At 37.9% G+C, this 22,366-nt stretch overlaps 1 protein-coding gene across 1 annotated transcript in view; it reads right to left on the minus strand.

The window, feature by feature from the left end:
* LOC119797455 (extracellular matrix protein FRAS1-like) overlaps positions 1-22,366 on the minus strand; it is a gene marked incomplete at its 3' end in the record, with an annotated part of 322,128 nt that overhangs the window by 86,394 nt on the left and 213,368 nt on the right. The window contains exons 20-21 of the mRNA XM_038306524.1: positions 7,227-7,382; positions 4,129-4,275 (exon numbers count right to left, since the gene is read on the minus strand). Of these exons, the coding sequence (XP_038162452.1) occupies positions 4,129-4,275; positions 7,227-7,382 (303 nt within the window). The remainder of the gene's footprint in view (positions 1-4,128; positions 4,276-7,226; positions 7,383-22,366) is intronic.

Below are 22,366 nucleotides of genomic sequence, written 5' to 3' on the forward strand. Positions count from 1 at the left end.
AACATAAAAAGATGTTTAAGTTTGTTTTTTCTTTAATGTGCATTTTTCAAGATTTAATCGAAATAATTTTGCTTAAGATTAATGTAGCTTAACCAAAATGTAAACAATCTTCTGACAGTGCACTTAAGATAATGTTTTGGATTGAAAAACAAAACTTCTTCAGGGAGAAAACACAATTAAAATATTCTATTTTATTTCAGCATTTCCAACAAACATAAAAACAATAAACCTAATTAAATGTGCAAATGTGTATTACATTGTATAAATTAATTATCAACCTTATGAGTAAAAGAAAACCAACTATAACTGAAACACATTCATTTTGACATTGATTTATGTCTTTTTCTTCCCACAGGTCAACATTAAGAGGATACCTGTGTGGAAAGCTGAATATTCCTGCACAAGAAAGTCACTCCTTGGATATAAATGCTGTCTGTTTGGAACCAATGTGTTTTAGTTTTCTAAGAATGCAACATTTAATGTTGTGTAAACTAACTGCTTGTTACAGGGGACCCAGGATTCAAAGCAGACAGACAGACTGATTATTTAAGAGGCGTTTATTAAAAAACAAACTCTATAAACAGCGGCTGGGGCATCTATTGCAGGAACCTCTGGTTTAACCGTTCAGTCTGTGCCCAGAGAACGAGACAAGATCCAGCCGGTGGGCTGCCAACAAGCTGTGGAGAGCTGATCAGAGTGTACCAGACACTGCAGCCCCTAGAATAGAGAACCAGCAGGAATCCAGATTTAAGGCAGATGAAGGAAGGCAGGAAAATCCAGAGGGCGAAGCCAAAGCAGGTGCCGAGGACGTGCGCAGGATTCAGAACCAGGAGATCAGAAGCCCGAAGAGGTTCTGAAGGTAAATCCAGGTCAGTGACAGGAAACAGCTCTAAGTTCAGCACACAGGCAGAATCCAACGGGAATCCACAGACAGGTGAGGTAAACAGATTAGATCGGAACAGGCAGGCTCAGTGGTTGAGAGACAGAACAGGTCAGGTAATCAGAAACACTAAGGTAACGCTGAAATGTTCTCACCACTGGCTCGAGAATAATCTCGACCGATAACTGGAAGCATGCAGGTAAAAACAGATCAGATGGGAACAGATGGGCTCAGTAGTAGAGAGGCAGAACAGGTCATGAGAAACACTAAGGTAACGCTGGACAAACTCTCCACACTGTCTCGAGAATAATCTGGCCCTAATGACTGGAAACAGGCAGCTTAAAGAGAAGCAGGAGCAGGTGGATCAGATGAGCAGTAATGAGAAACCGGGCAGAATTAGACAAGTGAATGAAATGAGTAATAAAGCCAGTCATTGGAGCCAAGATCGTGAAACTGTTTCTTAGTGATTTAAGAACAATATTGATAACACCATGTGGCTTGATATTTTCAATGTAAAATGGATCAATTTATTAGTTTAGAAGTGAACTTCAAGGTAAGAACATGTAAGCTAAGACCTAATTAACTTGAACAATCAAGCAGGTGATGCTTCTACCGTCACTCAGCTGATGTATCGCTAGACTTCTTGTCAAGCCTTTTTTTCCTCTGGAACTAAAGGTCATTTTCCTAAAACCTTAAGACTATTTAGATGACAGTGTTAGCAGAAACTATTGGCTACCATTTTAAATATCACAAGGAATGATAACACAAAGGATTATAATTCTGATATTTCTGTTCTTTTAGGATCCAATAAATATTTCCTCAAAGTAAAATGCATAAAGCAGCATAAGTAAAGCAGGCTAAATGTTTGCATCAAGAAAAAGCACGGTCTCCATGCAAAGAGTGCATCTATGATATGTAAAGATGCCATAAGCCAGAGGTTACCAAACTTTTCCCATTGGGCACCACCAGTTACCGACTCCCATCCCAACACCCCAACCTTTTCGACAGTCAAGCATAGAAAAGTCACTGTGGCAGTTTACATACTTCAATAAAAAATCTACTGAAACTACCTTTAAATAACAACAACTAGTGTTGACCTGATGCCATTTTTTGGCCCCGATACCTGGCTGTGCAGTATTGGCCGATACCGATACCATAGCGATACCATCTGTTTGAAATTGATATGTGTGTGTGTGTATATACAGGTAAAAGCCAGTAAATTAGAATATTTTGAAAAACTTGATTTATTTCAGTAATTGCATTCAAAAGGTGTAACTTGTACATTATATTTATTCATTGCACACAGACTGGTGCATTCAAATGTTTATTTCATTTAATTTTGATGATTTGAAGTGGCAACAAATGAAAATCCCAAATTCCGTGTGTCACAAAATTAGAATATTACTTAAGGCTAATACAAAAAAGGGATTTTTAGAAATGTTGGCTAACTGAAAAGTATGAAAATTAAAAATATGAGCATGTACAATACTCAATACTTGGTTGGAGCTCCTTTTGCCTCAATTACTGCATTAATGCGGCGTGGCGTGGAGTCGATGAGTTTCTGGCACTGCTCAGGTGTTATGAGAGCCCAGGTTACTCTGATAGTGGCCTTCAACTCTTCTGCGTTCTTGGGTCTGGCATTCTGCATCTTCCTTTTCACAATACCCCACAGATTTTCTATGGGGCTAAGGTCAGGGGAGTTGGCTGGCCAATTTAGAACAGAAATACCATGGTCAGTGAACCAGGCACGGGTAGATTTTGCGCTGTGTGCAGACGCCAAGTCCTGTTGGAACCTGAAATCTCCATCTCCATAGAGCAGGTCAGCAGCAGGAAGCATGAAGTGCTCTAAAACTTGCTGGTAGACGGCTGCGTTGACCCTGGATCTCAGGAAACAGAGTGGACCGACACCAGCAGATGACATGGCACCCCAAACCATCACTGATGGTGGAAACTTCACACTAGACTTCAGGCAGTGCTGTTTCTTGGTCAACAATGGCTTGACACGAGGTATGCGGCAGTTGAAACCCATGTCTTTCAAGCGTCTCTTGGTGGTGGATCTTGAAGCATTGACTCCAGCAGCTGTCCACTCCTTGTGAATCTCCCCCACATTTTTGAATGGTTGTTTTTTTCACAAACTTGACTAGGGCGCGGTGATCCCTATCGCTTGTACACTTTTTCTGACCACAGTTTTTCCTTCCCTTTGCCTCTCTATTAATGTGTTTGGACACAGAGCTCTGAGAACAGCCAGCCTCTTCAGCAATAATCTTTTGTGTCTTTCCCTCCATGTGCAATGTGTCGATGGTCGCCTTTTGGACAGCTGTCAAATCTGAAGTCTTCCCCATGTTTGTGTAGGCTTCAGAACTGGACTGAGAGACCATTTAAAGCCCTTTTCAGGTGTTTTGAGTTAATCAGCTGATTAGTTTGTGGCACCAGGTGTCTTCAAAATGTAACCCTTACACAATATTCTAATTTTGTGACACACGGAATTTTGGATTTTCATTTGTTGCCACTTCAAATCATCGAAATTAAATGAAATAAACATTTGAATGCATCAGTCTGTGTGCAATGAATAAATATAATGTACAAGTTACACCTTTTGAATGCAATTACTGAAATAAATCAAGTTTTTCAAAATATTCTAATTTACTGGCTTTCACCTGTATAAAGAACTGCCTACTACTTGGATGTAAAATAAATGCCATCATGGCTTTGTCAAGCTGCTGCCTACCTTTGTGAAGCAGGAAAAAGACTAATACAAAGTGAATCCAGTAGAACTTTTTATTGCCTACCTGGAATGGGTGACGATATTTAAATAAACTTTTGGCTCTCAAAATGGTATCTGTGTCCTATTTGTTGGTACCCTGCAATACCGATACCACCATTTTTGTGCTGGATCGGGGTCCTGCCCGATAACGGTATCGGCATTGGTCCAACACTAATAACTACCACATTTAAAGTGTAATTACTTGAATTTCAACTGTTTATTTCAATGTGTAACTGAAAGTAACATTTCTGTTAGTATGGTTTATTTGTTTAATTCATTTAAACCATGGGAACCACTTGAATAGTCCAAGAGTCGAGCGTTAAACAGTAATGTTCAGGATCAGATGAAAATGTTTCAAATTAAAACCAGGCAGTTCACTTCTGTTGTTTTAGAAATACCTTATCTCCACAGTGCTATAATTGTTTCTTCAGATCTGTTGGATTTTAACCATCAGCATAGACTTTTCTGGTCCCCTGCTACTTACACTGACAGATCCGATGGCCATTGTCATAGTAACCAAAGGGACATTTGGCAGCACAGAGACCAGAGGGCAGCAGAACGCTGTTGGGAGGGCAGGAAGTACAGGACATATGGCCCTCTCCACTGCAGGACTCACATGACGGATGGCATTCTGGGAAAAAAAAGAAGGGAATAAGTTCAATTAAAATGGAAGAAGGGATTAAAACGTAAATAAAAAGATTAGGATAAAAATGAAAGGCATTACAGTAAAACATTTAATATGAATGTTTGAAAACTGTTTCTTTCATATCAATAAAATGCTGTTTATATTTGTGAACGAATTCTTGCTTTTTCCAAACACCTTAACTTTCTTTTCTGAAAATGTGTAAAAAAAAAAAAAAAAAAAAAGCCTGACTTACTTTTTAAAATCTGATCATCATGACCACCTCAAAAGATTAGAGGACGGCCCGGCTAATATATGGTAAATATAATGAACTTAAGACTAGTTTTAAAACATTCTTTACAAAGATGGAGAACACCACTTCAAGCTGCTGAATTTTCATATTCCTATCAGAATAAATTTGTAACTGCACGCTCTTGAGCTCAAAAATTCATATTTAAAATATTCAGTAATCACAATCAAGTGTGCAATCATTCCAAGAGCTCTCCAGTCCTCAGGCTGTCACCAAAAAATTATAGTAAAGTAGGTATTTTCAGCTTCAATTCTGATCAGAATAAACGCTACATACAATAAGATATTGCTGCTTCGGGTTCTGTTAAATGAGCCTCCAGAGGCTTTGCAGCCCAAAGCCGCCTCCTCCTCCTCACATTTGCATTTAAATCTGCATGAAGCTACAGCAGCTCTGCATGGCTGCATCTCTCTTCTACTCCTTACCTGCTGAATCACAGGATGAGGATAGTAAAAAAAAAATGATGATGATAATGACCCTGGCTGATGAAGATGAAAAAGCTAATGAGGTTTAGGACCATAAGATAAAGAAGGGGGGATGATAAAGGTGATGAGGCTAATGAGGAGATAAATAGGAATTAGGGCAACGATGAGTCGTCAGTATAAAGGGATGAGAACACTGATGGTTATTATGAGGATGATGACCATAATACTGAGGAGGATAATGGAGATGAAAGGATGGAGTGTAAAGACGATAAAGAATAAGAAACACTACACAAATAAAGAGGAAGAGCAATGGGAACAAAGTGGAAACCATGTGGGATGAAAGTAATGAAGAGGATGAGAAACTGAAAAACAAAAAAAAAGATTGAATTTAGGAGGGACAATTTCCTCAGAAGAGCAGTTTATGGAGCGAACAGGTGGGTATTAGGACAAAGCCAAGATGGAAAGACATCAGTAGTGACCTTAAAGGAGCTGCTGTCAATCAATCCTGAAAGATCTTTAAGGCCACTTATGGTTAAAGTTCATCTTGATTCCACAGAGTGCTTGTTCAGAAGCATCAAAACTTTTAGGGCAGCGTAATCTTCCAAGAAGTGGATGTCCCAGCATATTCACTCCAATGTCAAAAGGTTCAATGCTCAGAGAAATGCCAAAGCTCTAATGCACACTGTAAAAGTCGCAGTTAGGATTTTATACAACAAAGTTTAAAAGGAAAGCAATATGGCTGCACTATTTGCATAGTTTGCAAAGGTAACATCTCTGTATTATTTCTGGAACAATCTTTGGAGAAATGAGAACAAAGTTGGGATATTAGGCTTTAATCTCCAGCTCCATGTTCCAGCATAAATCTTACAAATCCTCTCATGTTTCTTCCAGCTTTGCATGGTTTCATTTTCATGATCAAACCTTTCTGAGTGGATACCATATTCCACTAATGTGGATATAAACATAATATGAAATAGGCAAAGTGCTCAGTAGAGGTTTATATTTACTGTTTTGTTTGTGACCTCACTAGCTGCGTTTCTATTACAAATGTAATCAATACTATAAATATCGATATAGTGCTCATTTTGAAAATGCACATTTTCATAATTACTATATTTTAATTAAATGCCAAATCAAATTTAAATTGCAAGTAAATACATTAATTCTTGTGAAAAATGCCTCTAACCAACTTTTTACTGTAAAACATTTTTTTTTTTTTTACATTGTAGTGTTTCCATTTAGCAGATTTGTTTTTGTATTCACAATTTGCACAATGTTAATGGTTAATAGAAACATAGTTACTGATGAGTCAACAATACTTCCTAGTAAGCCAGCCACTCTTTGGTAGTTCCCCACTGCCGTCCATTTGAGGATGTTGCCTCTCTCTGTGGTTCTAAAAACCCCAGGCCCTTAAAATGAACTTTTAAGTAATTCTACACCTAATGATGTCAAAAACTGAGATTATGGCCTTTTAAGATCTTTTACCTACTTAAAGATGTTGAACATGCTCTTAATTCTACATGTTTGGTAGTTAACAGGCATGATGAAAACCTAAGAACCATTAATGCATGGTTTAAACAGAGAGTCAATTACTTTTTCATACTGAGGCAGGTATAAAGCTCTTTTTTCTTCTTACAGTTTTTCTTTTGTATTTTATAGAAAATACTGAGATAAATTGTTAAAGGTGGCAGATATTTGTTCAGAGTAATCTGCATTATGCTGCCGATGCTTAAAGGAAAGTTGAGATATTTGTATTCTATGACAAAAAAAATGTGTTTTTCTTATTTCAATAAAACGGAAACACTTCAATACATCCTAGGATGCATTCTTTGTTGTTGAGATTTAATTTATTTTTTCTGAGCGTGTTTAAATGCTCATTATTTGCAGCTCTATAAATCTGTTAGAGCGTGATTTTTGCTGAAAAGATTCTATTAAATATAAAATATCAATCTTTTGTTTAACCAAGAGGCTCTGCTGGATGTGCATCAGGCAGAAATTACAAGGAGGTACAGCAACCTGTGTTGTTACCATTTCTTCTGCTTCTTATTATCACAGAATAAGAGGGTCGAGAACCAACTTCCACAAAGTCAGAAAGGTCTTTAAGCTGATGGATGAATAAAATATAGAATCTCTGATCTGATTTTAGCTCTGTTTCACATTCAGACAGCTGCTATTGACCTTTGACCTCTGTACATTTAATAATGAGACAGAAGGGTGAAAGTGCTTACTGATGCAGGCTCCATGCCGTTGATAATGATCGGGGGGACAGCTAGGGACGCAGTGATCACCGAGCAGCCAGGTCCTCTTTGCTTTGCACCACAAACAGACACTGCCGATGCCGTTCTGGAGATCCGCCGTGCAGCGCTGACAGTCATTACTGCACTCTGGGGATAAAACACAGGAAATAAGACTTTTTATTTCCTCTGGTAATCATACTGTGAATGGGAAAACTACAGACTTTTGCTAAAGCCATCCAAGCAAGGATAATGACCTCTTCAAGATTTTTTCATTTTTTTTTTCATTGAGTATAGGGGAATAATATGTGTCAAATAAAGCCTGATGAAAACAAAGCAAACAGAGATTTTTTTTTTTAGACTAGAGATGAAAATCTGTCAAAACCATGGCATGTTTTATTATCTTTAAACGTGAGTCTAAAGACAGAGGAGACTGTTACGGCCAATGATTTTAATTCATACATATTGATAGTGATTAACTAAAACAAATAAGTATATATATATATATATATATATATATATATATATATATATATATATATATATATATATATATATATATATATATATATATATATATATATATATATATATATATATATATATATATATATATATATCATACCATATATACATTTGTTATGTAAAAGACAAAGCTTTATTTTTGTAACTGTCATAATAACAGACTAAAAATGTCCTGTTCTAGATCAGTTAGGGGGAGTGGTGGCCTAATGGTTAGGGCATTGTGCTTGGAATCTCGAGGTTCTGAGTCAAGCCCAGCTCACACACACTAACACTATGGGTCCCTGCGCTGCACAATGGCAGCCCACTGCTCCCCAAGGGAATGGGTTAAATGCAGAGAGTTCATTTCGTTGATATGTACTTGTGATAGTGCAATGACAATAAAAAAGCTGGGGGGGAAAAATCAGTTAGGATCACCAAAGTTTTTTTTATCTATTACTATGTTGAATATGATGAGAGATAATAAAATGATTTTTTTCTACTTTAAATTCACTGCTCTAAATTTAGCTGGTGAAGATAATCAGTCATCCAGATCATAGTCATTCCAAAAAAAGTTTAAAAAAACAATCCACAGGACTTTGTTTCCAGGTTTTGAAGACATTTTGAATCCCATCCAGGAAGCTTAAATGTCAGAAATAGCGTTGAGTTGAGGTTTTTTACAGTACCCCATCAAAACCTTGTTTTTAGTTTGAAAACATGCAAATTGAAACGGACAAAGGGCCCACCCCTTTCCGCTATCATCGCAACCCCAACCCCTGCATAGGCAAGATCAGAAGACCTTGCCTTTTCAGTCAGGCCATTTAATCACCCCCCCCTTTCAGAGACTTAGACTGGCATGGAGCATTGCAGGCTAACAAAAGAAGCTAAACAACCCCCATTCTAAAGGGGTGGACCCATTCGTCCATTTCAATTAGCATATTTCCAAAACAAAAACAAGGTTTTGTTGGGCTACTGTATAAAACCTCGAACTCAATACTATTCTTGACATTTTGAATTGAAAAAGCTTCTTTGATGGGAAGCGAAATGGCTTCAAATTTGGAAACAAACTCCATGATATATTGTCCAGGTTGTTGTATGTTGGCCTTGTAGCTCAGTGGTTACAGGAAGAAACCTCTACAGACTGAGTCATCATCGCCCCATCAAGGCATCATCAAGAAGAGTTTATAGGTCGCACACAATAGGTCTTCCAAATGATTAATTGCCCTTAAATGTATCACTAAATTAGTTATGCATGGGCTTAAGGACAACAGCATCACTGATCTGGAGTGGCCATAATAAACCGCTGATATCAGAGCCATTAAAATTCTTTGGGCAGAGCTGAAAGGATGTGTTTGATAGAAGCATAAGTCTCCAAACGTGATCCAGTTGCACCACTTGTGTGAGAAGTATTGGGCTTAAATTCCTGCTAACTGATGCACAAAGCTTTTAAAGAGAAACCCAAAATTTTTATAGGAATCATTTTGACAACAATAAATTAGGTTCCTTTTTTGTCAGGCAATGAGGAAAAGAAATTTAATTCTAATTCTAATTTTTAGAACCGCTCTTAAACAGACATAATGTCTAATGGTTTCTTTGTAGATTATATACTGAGACCATTCCTGTATGGTGGTAAGTTACAAATGTGACCATGTCCAGTATTTCAAAAACAAAAAAACTCTGAGCAACAACAAATAAATCCAGAAACTTTCAAATCACAAGATATGTGTAAATATATTTACTTCATGTTTTTTTTTATTCACCAAAAAAAGTAGTTGTGCCCAGCAACGGAGAAGATTTCTTTCCATATTTGACAGTATCGCATTTTCTATGATAGAAAATCATTTTAATTGCACATGGTTCCTGCTGGTAGCTCTGCTGCCTTGCAAAGAGAAGGTCCCTGGTATGAATCCCAACCTGTGGTCTTTCTACATGATGTTTGCATGTATTCTCTGTGCACTAGTGGTTTCTCTCTGGGTACTCTGGTTTCCTCTAAGAGTCTAAAAAGCTTAAACTTAAGGTAAAATGTTTTTTCTAAAATTGCAGGCTAATAAATAAGCCAAACGACCTCCATTCCGAAGGGGCGGACCCATTCGTCCGGTTCATTTTGCATGTTTTCTAAGCCAAAATAAGGCATTGTTGGTCTACTCTATAAAGCCTCAAACTCAAAACAATTCCTGACATTTTTAATTGAACAATCTTCCTGGATGGGAAGCGAAACGTCTTCAAACTTGGAAATAAAGTCCAGTTGAATATTTTTTTTTTTTTTTTTACTTTTTTGGCACGACTATGACCTGGATGACTGAGAATCTTTACCAACCTTTTTCTCAATTCTCTTAGTTATGAGTTCAGGCTTTTTTGCATGTGTTTGCTTTGTGTTGCCCTGTGATGAACAGATAATCTGTTCAAGGAGGTACTTGTCTATCAGCAATTAAATACTGCGGGCAAGCTCAAGTTACATAAGAGATGGACGAATGGATTACCAGGTGTGTCATTTAAATTTCAAGCTTAAATATTTGGTGTTACTTAAATTTAACTTTGGTTAAAAGTCCATAAATCCTTATAACTAAACCTTTTCCAACCCAAATCTCCAACTTAAGCACCAAGCAACTACAGTAGCAGCCATTCAAAATAGCTCTTCCCAGTCAAAAGCCAGCCGAATGGCAGCAGAATCCCCTCCAACTTCCAGCCATTGGCATTCTCATGGCCATGCATATTTTTTTACTCTGACTCCACCCTTTCATTGAATTACGGGGTCTGACCAGGAGATGACGCTCCTCTTTAGATCTTGATGTCCAAAAATAATGACATAAAGAATATTTTTGATGTTTGAAAAGGAATTGCAGGGGACCAGCCAAGGACCGGTCAAGGACCTGCCAAGGACCAGTCAAGGGCCCATCAAGGAAAGTGGTGAAATTTTGAATGGCTACTATTGTAATAAAATGAGATAAATGTACTGCATGTCTACCTTACTGAGCACATAATTTGTATGGCTGTTTGAGTCCACAATGCCCTGCTCTTCTTTACTTACTGAAACCTGAGTCTCTTTATTATTGTCTCCCACAGCAGATAGGAGCTGACCCACATGCTTCAGACACAAGAACAGCCCAGTCAACCAGAATGTCTTGAGATTAGCTCAACAATGGCAAACACCTTGAGGTGTTTTATCAGATGGAGTCTGGGTTTAGTTTATCTGCCTCGATGGTGGGGACCTTTCAGCTGTCTGGCTCTGCAGAGATAGTCATCAGCAATGAAGAGCAGAACATGGAGGGCTCTGCAGGTGACGGCTTATCTTGGGAGAAGGGAAGACAACAAAGACTGGCCACACAAAGGGGCATTAGGGAGAGAAGATTTCCCACCATTTTTCTGTATCACTCAAAAAAAAAAGAAGTCCAACACAAAAAGCCAGTTGCGGGTTGGATATGTGGGAGAAAAAAAAAAAAAAAAAAGGATTTTGGGAGAATTAGCTTTAAACAACACATGGCTGAGCCCAATGTAAGCTGAATTTCTACTCAATTCTTTGGAAGGAATTTTAATTTTCAACCAGGTTGACAAATTTTTAACTCTGGTTGACATTTTTCTTCACTTTCTGCTTTTTCATGTTTTATGCAACTCCATTTATATTACTTTGATATCTTCAGTAGGCTAAATTTAGAACAGTAATAGCATTTTCCTCCAGAAGAAACAGATACTGTTTACGCCGACACATCAGCAAGGCCCTGAGGGGGAAATCATGTTTGCATTTCGTGTCAAGTCTTTAAAAAGTAGGGTTCTGAGATGTAATCGCCAAAGGTAAACAGATGGGGAATGCTACCGTTTCACACCATTTGAATCCCTCCTTGATAGATCTACTTGATGGAAATATGTCAAAAACATCCAACTGTTAAACAGATTACAGAAGAAAAAAAAAGGATTACAAAAAGGAAAATAATGTTTTCTCAGTGTTTGATGCTATATTATTATGGTAAGATATATAGTACTAATTAAAATATTAACTGAGACACTGCAGAGACAACGGCTATCTTCTAAAGAAATTTAAAACAGTAAGAGGCTTACAATAATAACAGCTTTAAACTGTTAGAATATAATAGTGCTTTAATCTGGCCAAAGGTGTTCCACAAGGATTAGTTGAAGTTCTCCTTTTTTAGTAGTTCATGATGAATCAATCAATAATCAAACACTAAAGTCTACTATTATGGTAATGTTACCATAATATCTGGACAGATTTCAGTTATCTGTAATTTATGCATCAACAATCTTTCTATGTCTAGATTTAGTATATTTTCTATAAACCTGGCTTTTATAATGTGCTTTATCTTTTCAGATGTCTATACTTAAAGGGACAATGTGTAAGAAATTCAACTTTTTATCAGCAATAATCAAGAATGGCTTTTATAAACACATATTGTTCGAAGTAATATATTATGTTCCAAATGAGTTTTCATATCTTAAAATGAGTAGTTTTATAAATGCAACAGTTTAGCCAGAAGGGTACAAACTTTATCCATTTTCTAGGGCTGCAACTAATGATTATTTTGCAAATCAATTCATCTGTCAATTATTTTTTTGATTAATTGATTTATAATCGGATAGTGAAGGGTTTCTTAAAGAAGATTTGTTTCTGAATAAAACCAGGTGAAACCAAAACCTTTCCAATTGATGAGTTCTGGATAGAATGTATTGATAGACAAAAGTTTTAAAAATCTTAAATGCTAAATGTTGATATATTTTTTAATATTTGAATATAGTTACTGCTCCAAGGCATGTTTTAGAGTCTCCATATTCCCGTTAATTATTAATTGATAACTTAATTAGTTGACAATTATTTCAATAATCGATTAATTGTTTCAGTCCTAGTATTTTCCCTGTATCTGAAAACTTGCTGTTGGTGGGGGAGGCTTAAAAAGAAATCCAAGAATGACCGTAGATCATTCTACCTCCCACTTTCTGTCGTAATTGAGGACCCTCTGTACTCTTTATCAATGGAGAGACAAAACTAAAAGAAATAAAAAAAAATCAGGAGAAAATAAGAGTCTACATCAGTGTAGCTTTTAAAGTTGAGGACACGTGATGAAGAAGAAGAAAAACAGAGGTTTCAGGTGTTCTGTTGGACAGCTATGACCATATATTGTAAGAGTGAAGTTTATTTTAGCTTTATGGTAGAAACATGATAGTATAGTCAATCTGTCCCCGCCGTCAGAGACGTTTTGTTTGTTGGCCTTTACTGGATGCGATCCTATGCTGCAGTTATCAGCTGCTGTTATTCCTCACAGAAGTCATAGCAGCTAACGAGGAAAGGCTTCTTTCAGTTCCGCCTTCAGAGAAATGTTCTTTCTTATGTTAGTTGATTTAACAGGGAGACAGATGTTGATCATTCCCCTCTGTTCAAATAGAATAGAATGTCACTCTGCAGCTTCTGTAGTGGGTCTCTCACCCTTGATGAGGAGCCACCAGTGAGTCAATTGTAATTCATTTAGAGTACCACTAGATGGGGGTATATCTTACACACTGTCCCTTTAAATCTCTGCCTACAAATCAAAGGCCGTTTCTCAATTCAAGAGAACACACAAGAACGCTATTGAGAAACGGCCATTAATGTTGCACGGGAATGTGAAGGTTTACTTTAATGGCAAGATTTAGAGTAATGTGAAGATGTGGCTAAAAGTTTTAAACCCCCAATGCAAATTAAGTTGAAGGGTAGGCATTTCAAAGGTTCCTAAAATAATAATAATATTCACTTAATAGAACCAGAGGATTCCTCTGCTTGGGATAGAAAATTCCAAATACCTGCATAATTATGGTGACATTCAATAAAAAAAAACATTAAGTTAAAAATGTTAGAAATGAAATAGCAGTATTGCATAAAAAATGTTGCAATACATAAGGTTTAAAGCCTTATGAGTTTGAAGCTATATATGTTTAAATAAATCAGCAGGCCAGTATGAATGGGCAAATATTTTGACTTTGATCCTGAACAGTGTGACATTGGAAGGATTTATCATTACTGAGAGGCATTTAAATATGTGACCAGATATCTTAATGTTTGTGGAACTGTCACATTTTCCACGTAGATCACCTTGTCCCACAACTGGAAACAAGTCCCCACATTTGACTAGGTCAAATTTTCAAAATATCACAACAACAAAAATCCATATTTAACTGACACTTTTCCTACATGTAAAGAAAGCAGAGCTGCAGTCAATGTGACAGAGTGGCACCGGCTGTAAAATCTAAATGTTCTCTGTCTCCTCTCTTAAGACCAGACAGCTTGCAAAAAGCAAAAAAAAAACCCTGCTGCTCCCCAACTGACATGTTTGTCTCAAATAATTCTAGCAAGAGGATGCAAATATATTCATGCAACAAAGAAACCATCTGAGGTGATAGCTTATATAACACAAGTCTTCGATTAACTGCATCTGATCATGGGAGTTAATCCTTTTGACAAAACATCAGCACTGTAGGAAAGGGGGAAAAAATCCTCATGTCATCCAACAATCAAATTCTCCATATAGTGTTACTTTGCAACAAAACAGGAATCAGCATTCCTGCAGCCAACACTCTGTAGGTGATCCCTCTCTGAGCACTGAACAAATTGCTTTATGCCAGAGATAAGATAACTCAAGCGTCAAGGATTATTGACTGTGCAGACTAAAACTGAATATAAAACTAAAATGCTATTGATTTGCCTCCTCAGAGTCCCTCTTTATAGCATAGTTACCATCCCTGAAGCACATAAAAAGGTATTCTATAGTTATAAATGTGGCGTGCACAGGACGATCCTGCTCCTCTCCTGTCGGGTCCATTTTATGAGACATTATGCAGGGTTTCCTTCATCTTCTGCTACATACATAACAGGGAGTTGTTTAATGAGACTGATGTTTCCCTCTTTTTCTTTTTTTTTTGCTTAGCACGGTGTTTGTAAAGTGAAAACACAATAAAATGTGTTTCTTGCAGCATTTTCTCTGATCGTTTAGCCAGTCTTCAGTGTTTGGTTAGAAAGCAAGGGGTAAAAGGTGGAGGATATTATTTAGACGTGAGAATAACCAGAGCCCAGCAGAGAGAGAAGCTGGGTGGTCCCGTTTAACCAGTTCTCATCTGGTTTAGTCTCAGACTCCTAACAAATGGATTTATAACTGAAGTTCTTAGTCCCTGTAAATCTTCAGGTTTAAATATTGTCCATCTTAACAATCAGTCTGTCCTGTAATCTTACAAAAATCATCTAATCTTCAGGGTTCCTGACGAAAGCTTACCAGGGTTATTTTGCCCATTTCCAGCTTGACCATTTCCTGATTATTTTTTTTTTGCTGGTTGGTTTTTGTTTAAAATAAAACTGTCTACCCTTTTCCAGAAACTAGATTCGAAGCTGCTACCCCAGCAGATATAGCAGAGGAGAGGCACTTCTTCTCTTATGAAGGACTAGAAAATAATTGGTTCCCAGCAGCCTGTCCTAGAAACATAAAAATTAAAAATAAATATAAAAAAAGTTTCACTTATTGAATAACTACTCTGTGGGTCATTATACAAACAATTGAAGATTGTATTTATAATACGGCTTCTGGACCCCTTTAAATGTTGTTCTGGACTCCTGTATGTTGTTGTGGCTTCTTTGTGATGTTTAAATTTTGACATGCTGCTATATCGCTGTTCATTGTGTTTAGGTGCTCATTGTGTCCATGAAATGAACTTGGTGGTTGAATTGTGATATGTCTATATTGGTAAATGTTTTACTGTTGTAATTTTCATGTTTTCTGAGATGTTAGTCATCGGTGACCGGGTGCCTGTTGAGAGCTTCAGGGGACAATGCAATGCAGGCTGTCATGGCTCGGTGCAAGGAGTGGTCTAGGAAAAAATAAACGGAATTCCAGGGGGATAAAGAAATGAAAGGTTTTCTGAAATCCTGGAGACCTGTTGATTAAAACTTGTCATGGTTTTGGTTATGTTATGCTTTACTTTGCTCCTTGTTTTCTAGTTTTTATTGGGTTAATTTCTATTTTGTTGTAATTTCTAGATTCATGTTAGTTCTCATGTTGTCCTCTGTTGCCCTCTTGTGTGTGTGTGTGTGTGTGTTCCTTTCCCCTTGGCTCCCTCGTTGTCCCTCACACCTGCTCCTTGTCAGCTCGTTAGCCCTCCCTTTGTCTCTGTCAGCTACCGTATTTATTCTCTACCTTTGCTCTCACTCTTTGTTGGTTCCTTTGTTGTTGCTGGTCCTGTCTTCGCTGTAGTCGTCTCCCCTCGTCTCTCCCTGGCTCCTTCTACGTGTATTCCCTTGAAGTCTTCATGGTTCTGGTCTGTTACATTTTTAGTTGGATTTTTGGACTGCCTTTGTTAACAATTTTTCATTAAAACTACAAGTATTCACCTCAGCCTCTGCATTTGGGTCCTCCAAACCACAACCAACCCTGACAAAACTATTTTAAAATATCTATGAAATCCTGCTGATGGGTTTTGAAGCTCATGGAAAAAAAGAATAATAATAATCTGCCCAAATTTCTCTTATTTCTTTGTTAATATACAGAGTTTGTGTGGTGATACATTCAGGCCTTGTACGTACAGGACTATTTAAAGATATGCACTGTATGAAACAGTGGTAATGCTGTGGATTTGATGCAAAAGCCCCCACAACCACTGGATGCTTGATCTACAATAAGATTTTAAAACATAAAAACACAGCCGTGTTAAAAAACTTCTAAAAATCGGTAGGGTAAGGTAAGGTAAACATGCTCAGGTTTATGAATGTTCAAGAAACATTTTAAATCAGAACTCAACAGTTCACAATAAAGAGCAGATTGCACTATTATTAATAAAAAATAAATAAATAAAAAAACAAAGGAAAACCACAAAAACTCTGTACCGGCTAATTTAACAGCTTGAGGGTAGCGTTTCATTTAGTAGCAGTAGTTATCCGATTGTCTCTCACTTTGTTCTAATAATTACACAGGAAAGGGTCACAGAGGTGTTTTACTAAGGCTTTGGGACTCCAGGAAACCAGTCAGAACTGTTATTAACAACTGGAGACCAAATGGAACAATGCAGAACCTTTGCAAAAGTGGCTTGTCAACGAAAATGAAACCAGGAGTGCAGCCACGACTCATCTAGCAGGTCAGAAACGAAGCCAGGACACAAAATCTAAATCTCAGAGTTTATGATTCAGCAACAAGAAAGATGCACTTGGCAAATTTCAAAGGCTAGAACCACTGCTGAGCCAAAACAAGCACAAAAAACCCATTACATATTTAGCATAATGCGGATGATCCCCGAGACATGAGGCAAAAATCGATCTCTGGTCACATTTGATGTACAGCTATTCCAAAATCTCAGAAAAAAAACAATATCCTACTGACTCCCCTACATGGTGGCAGCAGTATGATGGCCTGGGGCTGTTGTGCTTCTTCAAGACTTTGGCAGTTTACCAAAATAATGCCAAAAAAAATATCCTTCTGTCCATGAGCACTCATGAACACTTTTTTATGTATTTTTTCCCCCTTTAAATATAAGGAGCTAGATCTGTCTCAATTGTCACAAATACACAAATGTGATTCATACATGCACAGGACAAGATTCGCACATGTACAAAAAAATCCACGCACACAGTACAAGATCCACACATACACAGCACGATTCATTCAAGCATACAAGATGTGTGGATTTTGTCCTGTGCATATATGTTACGAATGTGTATTTGTGAAAATTGAGACAGAATCAGCTCAATTTCCATAGTTTTTTAAGATGCATTTACAAACAAAATCATACCTAAACGTTACTGTTAACTAGTTTTTATCAAAATAAATTACATTAAACTTTGCTTTTATGGACATTTTTTTCACAAAAATAAAAAAGTTAAGCAACATAAAAGAGTCATATTTGACTGGCAGAATGTCCGGTCAGTCATGACTGGATTATTGTTCTATTGCTCTTTAAATGTAAGGCTAGAAGAATGAGGGGAGTATAAGGCCTTGTCAGCAGAATGATGGACAGAGAGAAGGTAAGAGTAGACAGCAGACAGCCAAACATCTACCTCTGATGGAAGCTCTCATATAAACTGATAACTGAGAGTGACAGTCTTAGTGCCTTAACAAGATTATGTAAGACTGACTCCACAGCTGGAAATACCAGACTCTGGTTATTTGGGTCTATAGGAAAATAGGAGTTCAAAATACAAGTTGTCAGAGTTCAACATGAGGCTTCGTGTTTACAGATTTAAACAGTGGGGGTGTACGTTTGATCCCTGGCCCTGGGATTAAGCGATGATCACAAGATTTCTTTGGCACAGAGGTGCCTTGGAATACTTTCAGGAACTAGATTTACTCAGGAAGGCTGATCTCAGATCAGTGTATGTTTTTGCAAACAGCCATGACAGTTTAAACGGCTTATATGGCGTTTTTAGCATGAAGCAGGATTAGGGGCCTAAAGTCTTGGTTTTTAGAGTCGGAGTGAACTTTGCTTCGTCTTCTGAGTCCATCGCTGTGGAAACTTGTGCTGGAAACCAAAGTTGCTTCGTAGCAGGAAATCAATACGTATAAAAGCAGGGCTGCCTGACCAGCCAGGTCTGAGCTCGCTTAGCAGCACTGCTGGGACTTTCTCAGAAAATCTCAATGAATTTAATAAGGTCAGGTATGAAAAAAAATCAAGTTTGCTGACCCAAACCTTCCCTTGAGGTGAGAGTTCTGCCTCACTGTGGAACCAGATGGTTGAAGAAGTCATTTACTCCTGCAGCTATGAGCTCTATAAAGGCCCATATTTAAAGGGCACATTTCAGCATAGTTTGCTGAAATAAAACTTTCTAATGTTGACAGTACATACATAAATAAATAGGCCTTGTAGTTGGTTTTCAAGCTGCGAGGTAACTGTAAGCTGCACGCTTCTTTCACATTATGATCTCTGGAGGCAAGGTTTAATAAAGCTGGATCAGCATGTTGTTGATACGGAGGGATGATGTGTCTTAAGGAGCAGCAGAAAACAATAACCCATTTCTGTAAACAGAAATGTGTGATTCTAAACTCTGCCTCTCAGGGCCCTTCACGTTTTAGATGCCCTTCTCTTCAGCACACCTAATTACAATGAATGCATTGCCTCATTGGCCACTACAGTAAGTGCAGCAGAGGCCTATTAATCGTCCACTTATTTTAGTCAGGTGTGTGGCAGCAGGGAAACACCTACACAATGCAGAATACTGGGTCCATTTTGCCACTAGTCTAGTTGACATTACAGAACTTTTTAATAGAGTAATACATATATATTTTTTTTATATTGCATGAAGTTCTAGGCATAGACTTTAAGATAATTTACAGGGATTCATGTGTTAGATCAGGCATAAGTATACACATGAATCCAAAAGCTGAGTCCAATCCTTAGCATGCAGCTTTCCAGAGTCTCTATAATTATCCAATTATTTGTTTCAGGTGAGCTGGAGCAGGGACATACCAGAAGACTGGAGATGCCCATCCCATGATAGATCAACACAAACATGTTCATGACTAAAGCAACCAGATAGGAGTCCTGTGTCTTTCTAAAGTATAATGACAATGGCTCTGTTTGTATGACGGGGGCTGTTGTGCAACCGGAGAGTAAATATTGCCTTCTGATTAGTTTTAAGTCCTCCACAGCCTCTGAAACTTCTTTAAAACAGTCATTTTTAGCTCTATCTTCCTTTCTATTAACTTTGATTAGTTATCTATCCTTGCTAAAGAAAAAAAAAACATTCCCACTGCATGATGCTGCCACCATAGTTTTTCACTGTGGCCATAGTGAGTGCATGGTATGCTCCTAGGATCCAAGGGGCTAAAGGTGCAGCAGAGTTTCTCCCAGAAACACTATTTCACCGGGAGCATTTCCAAAACGAAGCACGGCTGGACTGAGATCAAGTCAGATTTATTGTAACAATAAAGCTGTAAAGTGCTTTTCCTTCAAAGGAAGGTTCAAGGTTTTGAACATGAAGTTGTGTGAAACATTGACAGCTGAGATGTAACAGTGCCTCTACCGTCCTCGAACTTCCTGCTACAAAAAAACGGCCGGTAAGGTACCGCAAAAAACGCAGTTCCATTTCCAGATTATGCATTTGTTTTTCTAGACTATTTAAGCAATTTGATACATCCCAGCACTATGTCAGACATAGATATCAATTAGGACACTTTTCGGGCAATATCACTCTGCCCTGCAGGAGGAGTGGGGGCCTAGTGGTTAGGGAATAGAGCTTGGAATCCTGATGTTCTGAGTTTGTGCCCCATTCCCACAGACTGACACTCTGGGTCGCAGCAGAGCAAACGAGAGGCGGTATTTTGCCGGTGCTAGCTCAGGATGATAGCAGAGGAGGACAGCGTTAGACCGGAGGAGTCTGCCGGGGAGACTGAGCCTGAGCTGGAGTGACAGGCTGCAGCTGACCGGTGTCTCCCTTGGAGGTAGGACCATGAAACTGTCCTTATAGGGATTTTTAAAAATCCACCAACAAACATTTTAGCAGCATTCCCCATTTCAACCTTTGTCAACATTATTTAATCTATCTTCCCTTTTGTTTAAATTTTTTTTGTCTACTTGTTTATGACAGCTGAGATAAGTGGGTATGTCACAAGCCTGATTAGGTTTTCGTAATACTATATAGGGCTAGTATATATTTTCATCAGTAATAATGTTCTAGTTCACTTTTATAAACATTCAACGACTTGGCGTGTTATTTTTTATGTCGGTTCGCAGGACTGTCCTCCTTACCTACGCAGTCCTAATTGAGATCAATGTCTTATATAGCGATGGGATATTGAAATTTTTTTGAAATAGACTAATAAAAATTTTGGACAGTTTATTCTATCTGAAAAAACTTTAATCATGTGTGCTACTGAAAAGTACCGGAACTACTTTTTCTCTGATAAGTTAGAGGCTGTTTCTCAGAGCAGAAGGCTCAGTGATGGTGGGGACACTGTTACATCTCAGCTACAGATGGTGAACATTTCACACAAATTCATGTCAAAAAACCTGAACTATCCCATTTAACCAGTTCTCAAGTGCTAGCTCTTTGTTTACCACCATAAATTTTCAACTGTGTCTAAATTAGTTTAAATATTCAGATTTTTCTCCTTTGATTTAATGGTTATATTCATTAGGGTTGGTGATTAACAGTATAAACATATTAGTTATCACATATAACTCCAGGAAATGTGTTTAAAGTCTTAACATGTAGCCAGATCCGCTTTGCCTTTCATCAGCTGCCTTCCTGTCTAAACAATCCATGCTGCTCCAGATTGAGTTGGATTTGAAGCCACCAGCGGCCAACGCTTCTGGGACGCTTCTGAAACAGGCTGCTGCCCTTTCAGTGGAAATACTCTGATTAACTAGAATTGCTGCGATCAGCCAGACTGCAGGTTATACACGCTGCTTCCACTTCCAGTGTAGCTGAAGGGTAACATGACTTGAGGCAAACTGCAGAAGGAAGGACATATTGAACTGGAAAATTATGGAAACAGAGGCATGCATTCATGTTCACCCCCCCTTATAGTTGCAGCCAAATGCTTTTAGAGTCATGAAATAGAAAATAAATGTCAGGATTTAAATTATTTCTAATTTAAGCTTCATTGAAACCCAAAGCTTGTTGCCAATGACAGCAAATTTTCGCTCTATTTTAGGTTTTTCTAATGGAACAAAAATAAATAAAGTAGGAAATAAATCAAGTGCACTTCAAGTGTAGCAAATTCATCCAGAATCTGTCTCGCTGCATTTAGAGCAGCAGGCGGAATCCTTACAAAGGGGTTTCAGAGTTGAACAGGACATGGTTTATCAATAAAAACTTAATACAACTAAGTGCAACAGAAACGGGTTCAGCTAAAGTTCAATGAATAAAGGACGATGCCCCGAAATCAGATACCATTTTTTTAAGCACATGCTGCTACTGGCAGAGTTTTTAAAAGAACACACAGTAAGAATATTATATCCGTGGGGTGACACTCTGTCTCAGGGCAGTAGGTATTACAGGGCTGATCAGGGCACGTTTGCAGCTCACACTAACCCAGATCTAACTGCCAACCTCTACGTTTACCAGGGTGGAATCTAGCCTTGCTACATGCTGTATAAATTGCATTTATTCGTTAGTTCTGGATCGACCCTTTATCTTACATGTTTCTTTAAAATAGAGTGAAAGCTTTTAATTCAGCAACAGCTTAAACATGTACACTGCTTGTTGGCTACAGCTGATACACTTTCTTCAGGTCATCACTTCAATCAGAGTTTTAACTTATTGTAAAATGGTAATAAAGATTTAAAATGACTTTTATTCTGGTAACTCAGTATGCTCCATTAGTCAGTTCTTTAGAGAGTGATTTGGGCCCAATTACCTTGTGTGGTTGAGCCCCATGCTGCAGTGAGAAAACATTGTTGATACTTTTGGATGATGGATCACAAAGATCAGCCATAAGTTCACCTCAAACCCCATCGCAGTCTCCACACAAGAGTAAGAAAAAAAAATATTTGTCTGGTGAAAAAAGAAGGGCTGAACTGGAGTCTGATTGCTGACGGATTGAGACAGGAGGGTGAAATAGGGAAGCTTTCAACATGGTGGAAGCTCAGATCTGCCCTGGTTATGGTAATTATTTTATTAAAAAGATCTGATGCTCTGTTAAAAATCACAACAATCTTTAAAAAGATTGTTATATCAG

This window comes from Cyprinodon tularosa, unplaced genomic scaffold (assembly GCF_016077235.1).
Source record: "Cyprinodon tularosa strain WSP-4 unplaced genomic scaffold, ASM1607723v1 ctg583, whole genome shotgun sequence".
Taxonomy (NCBI): domain Eukaryota; kingdom Metazoa; phylum Chordata; class Actinopteri; order Cyprinodontiformes; family Cyprinodontidae; genus Cyprinodon; species Cyprinodon tularosa.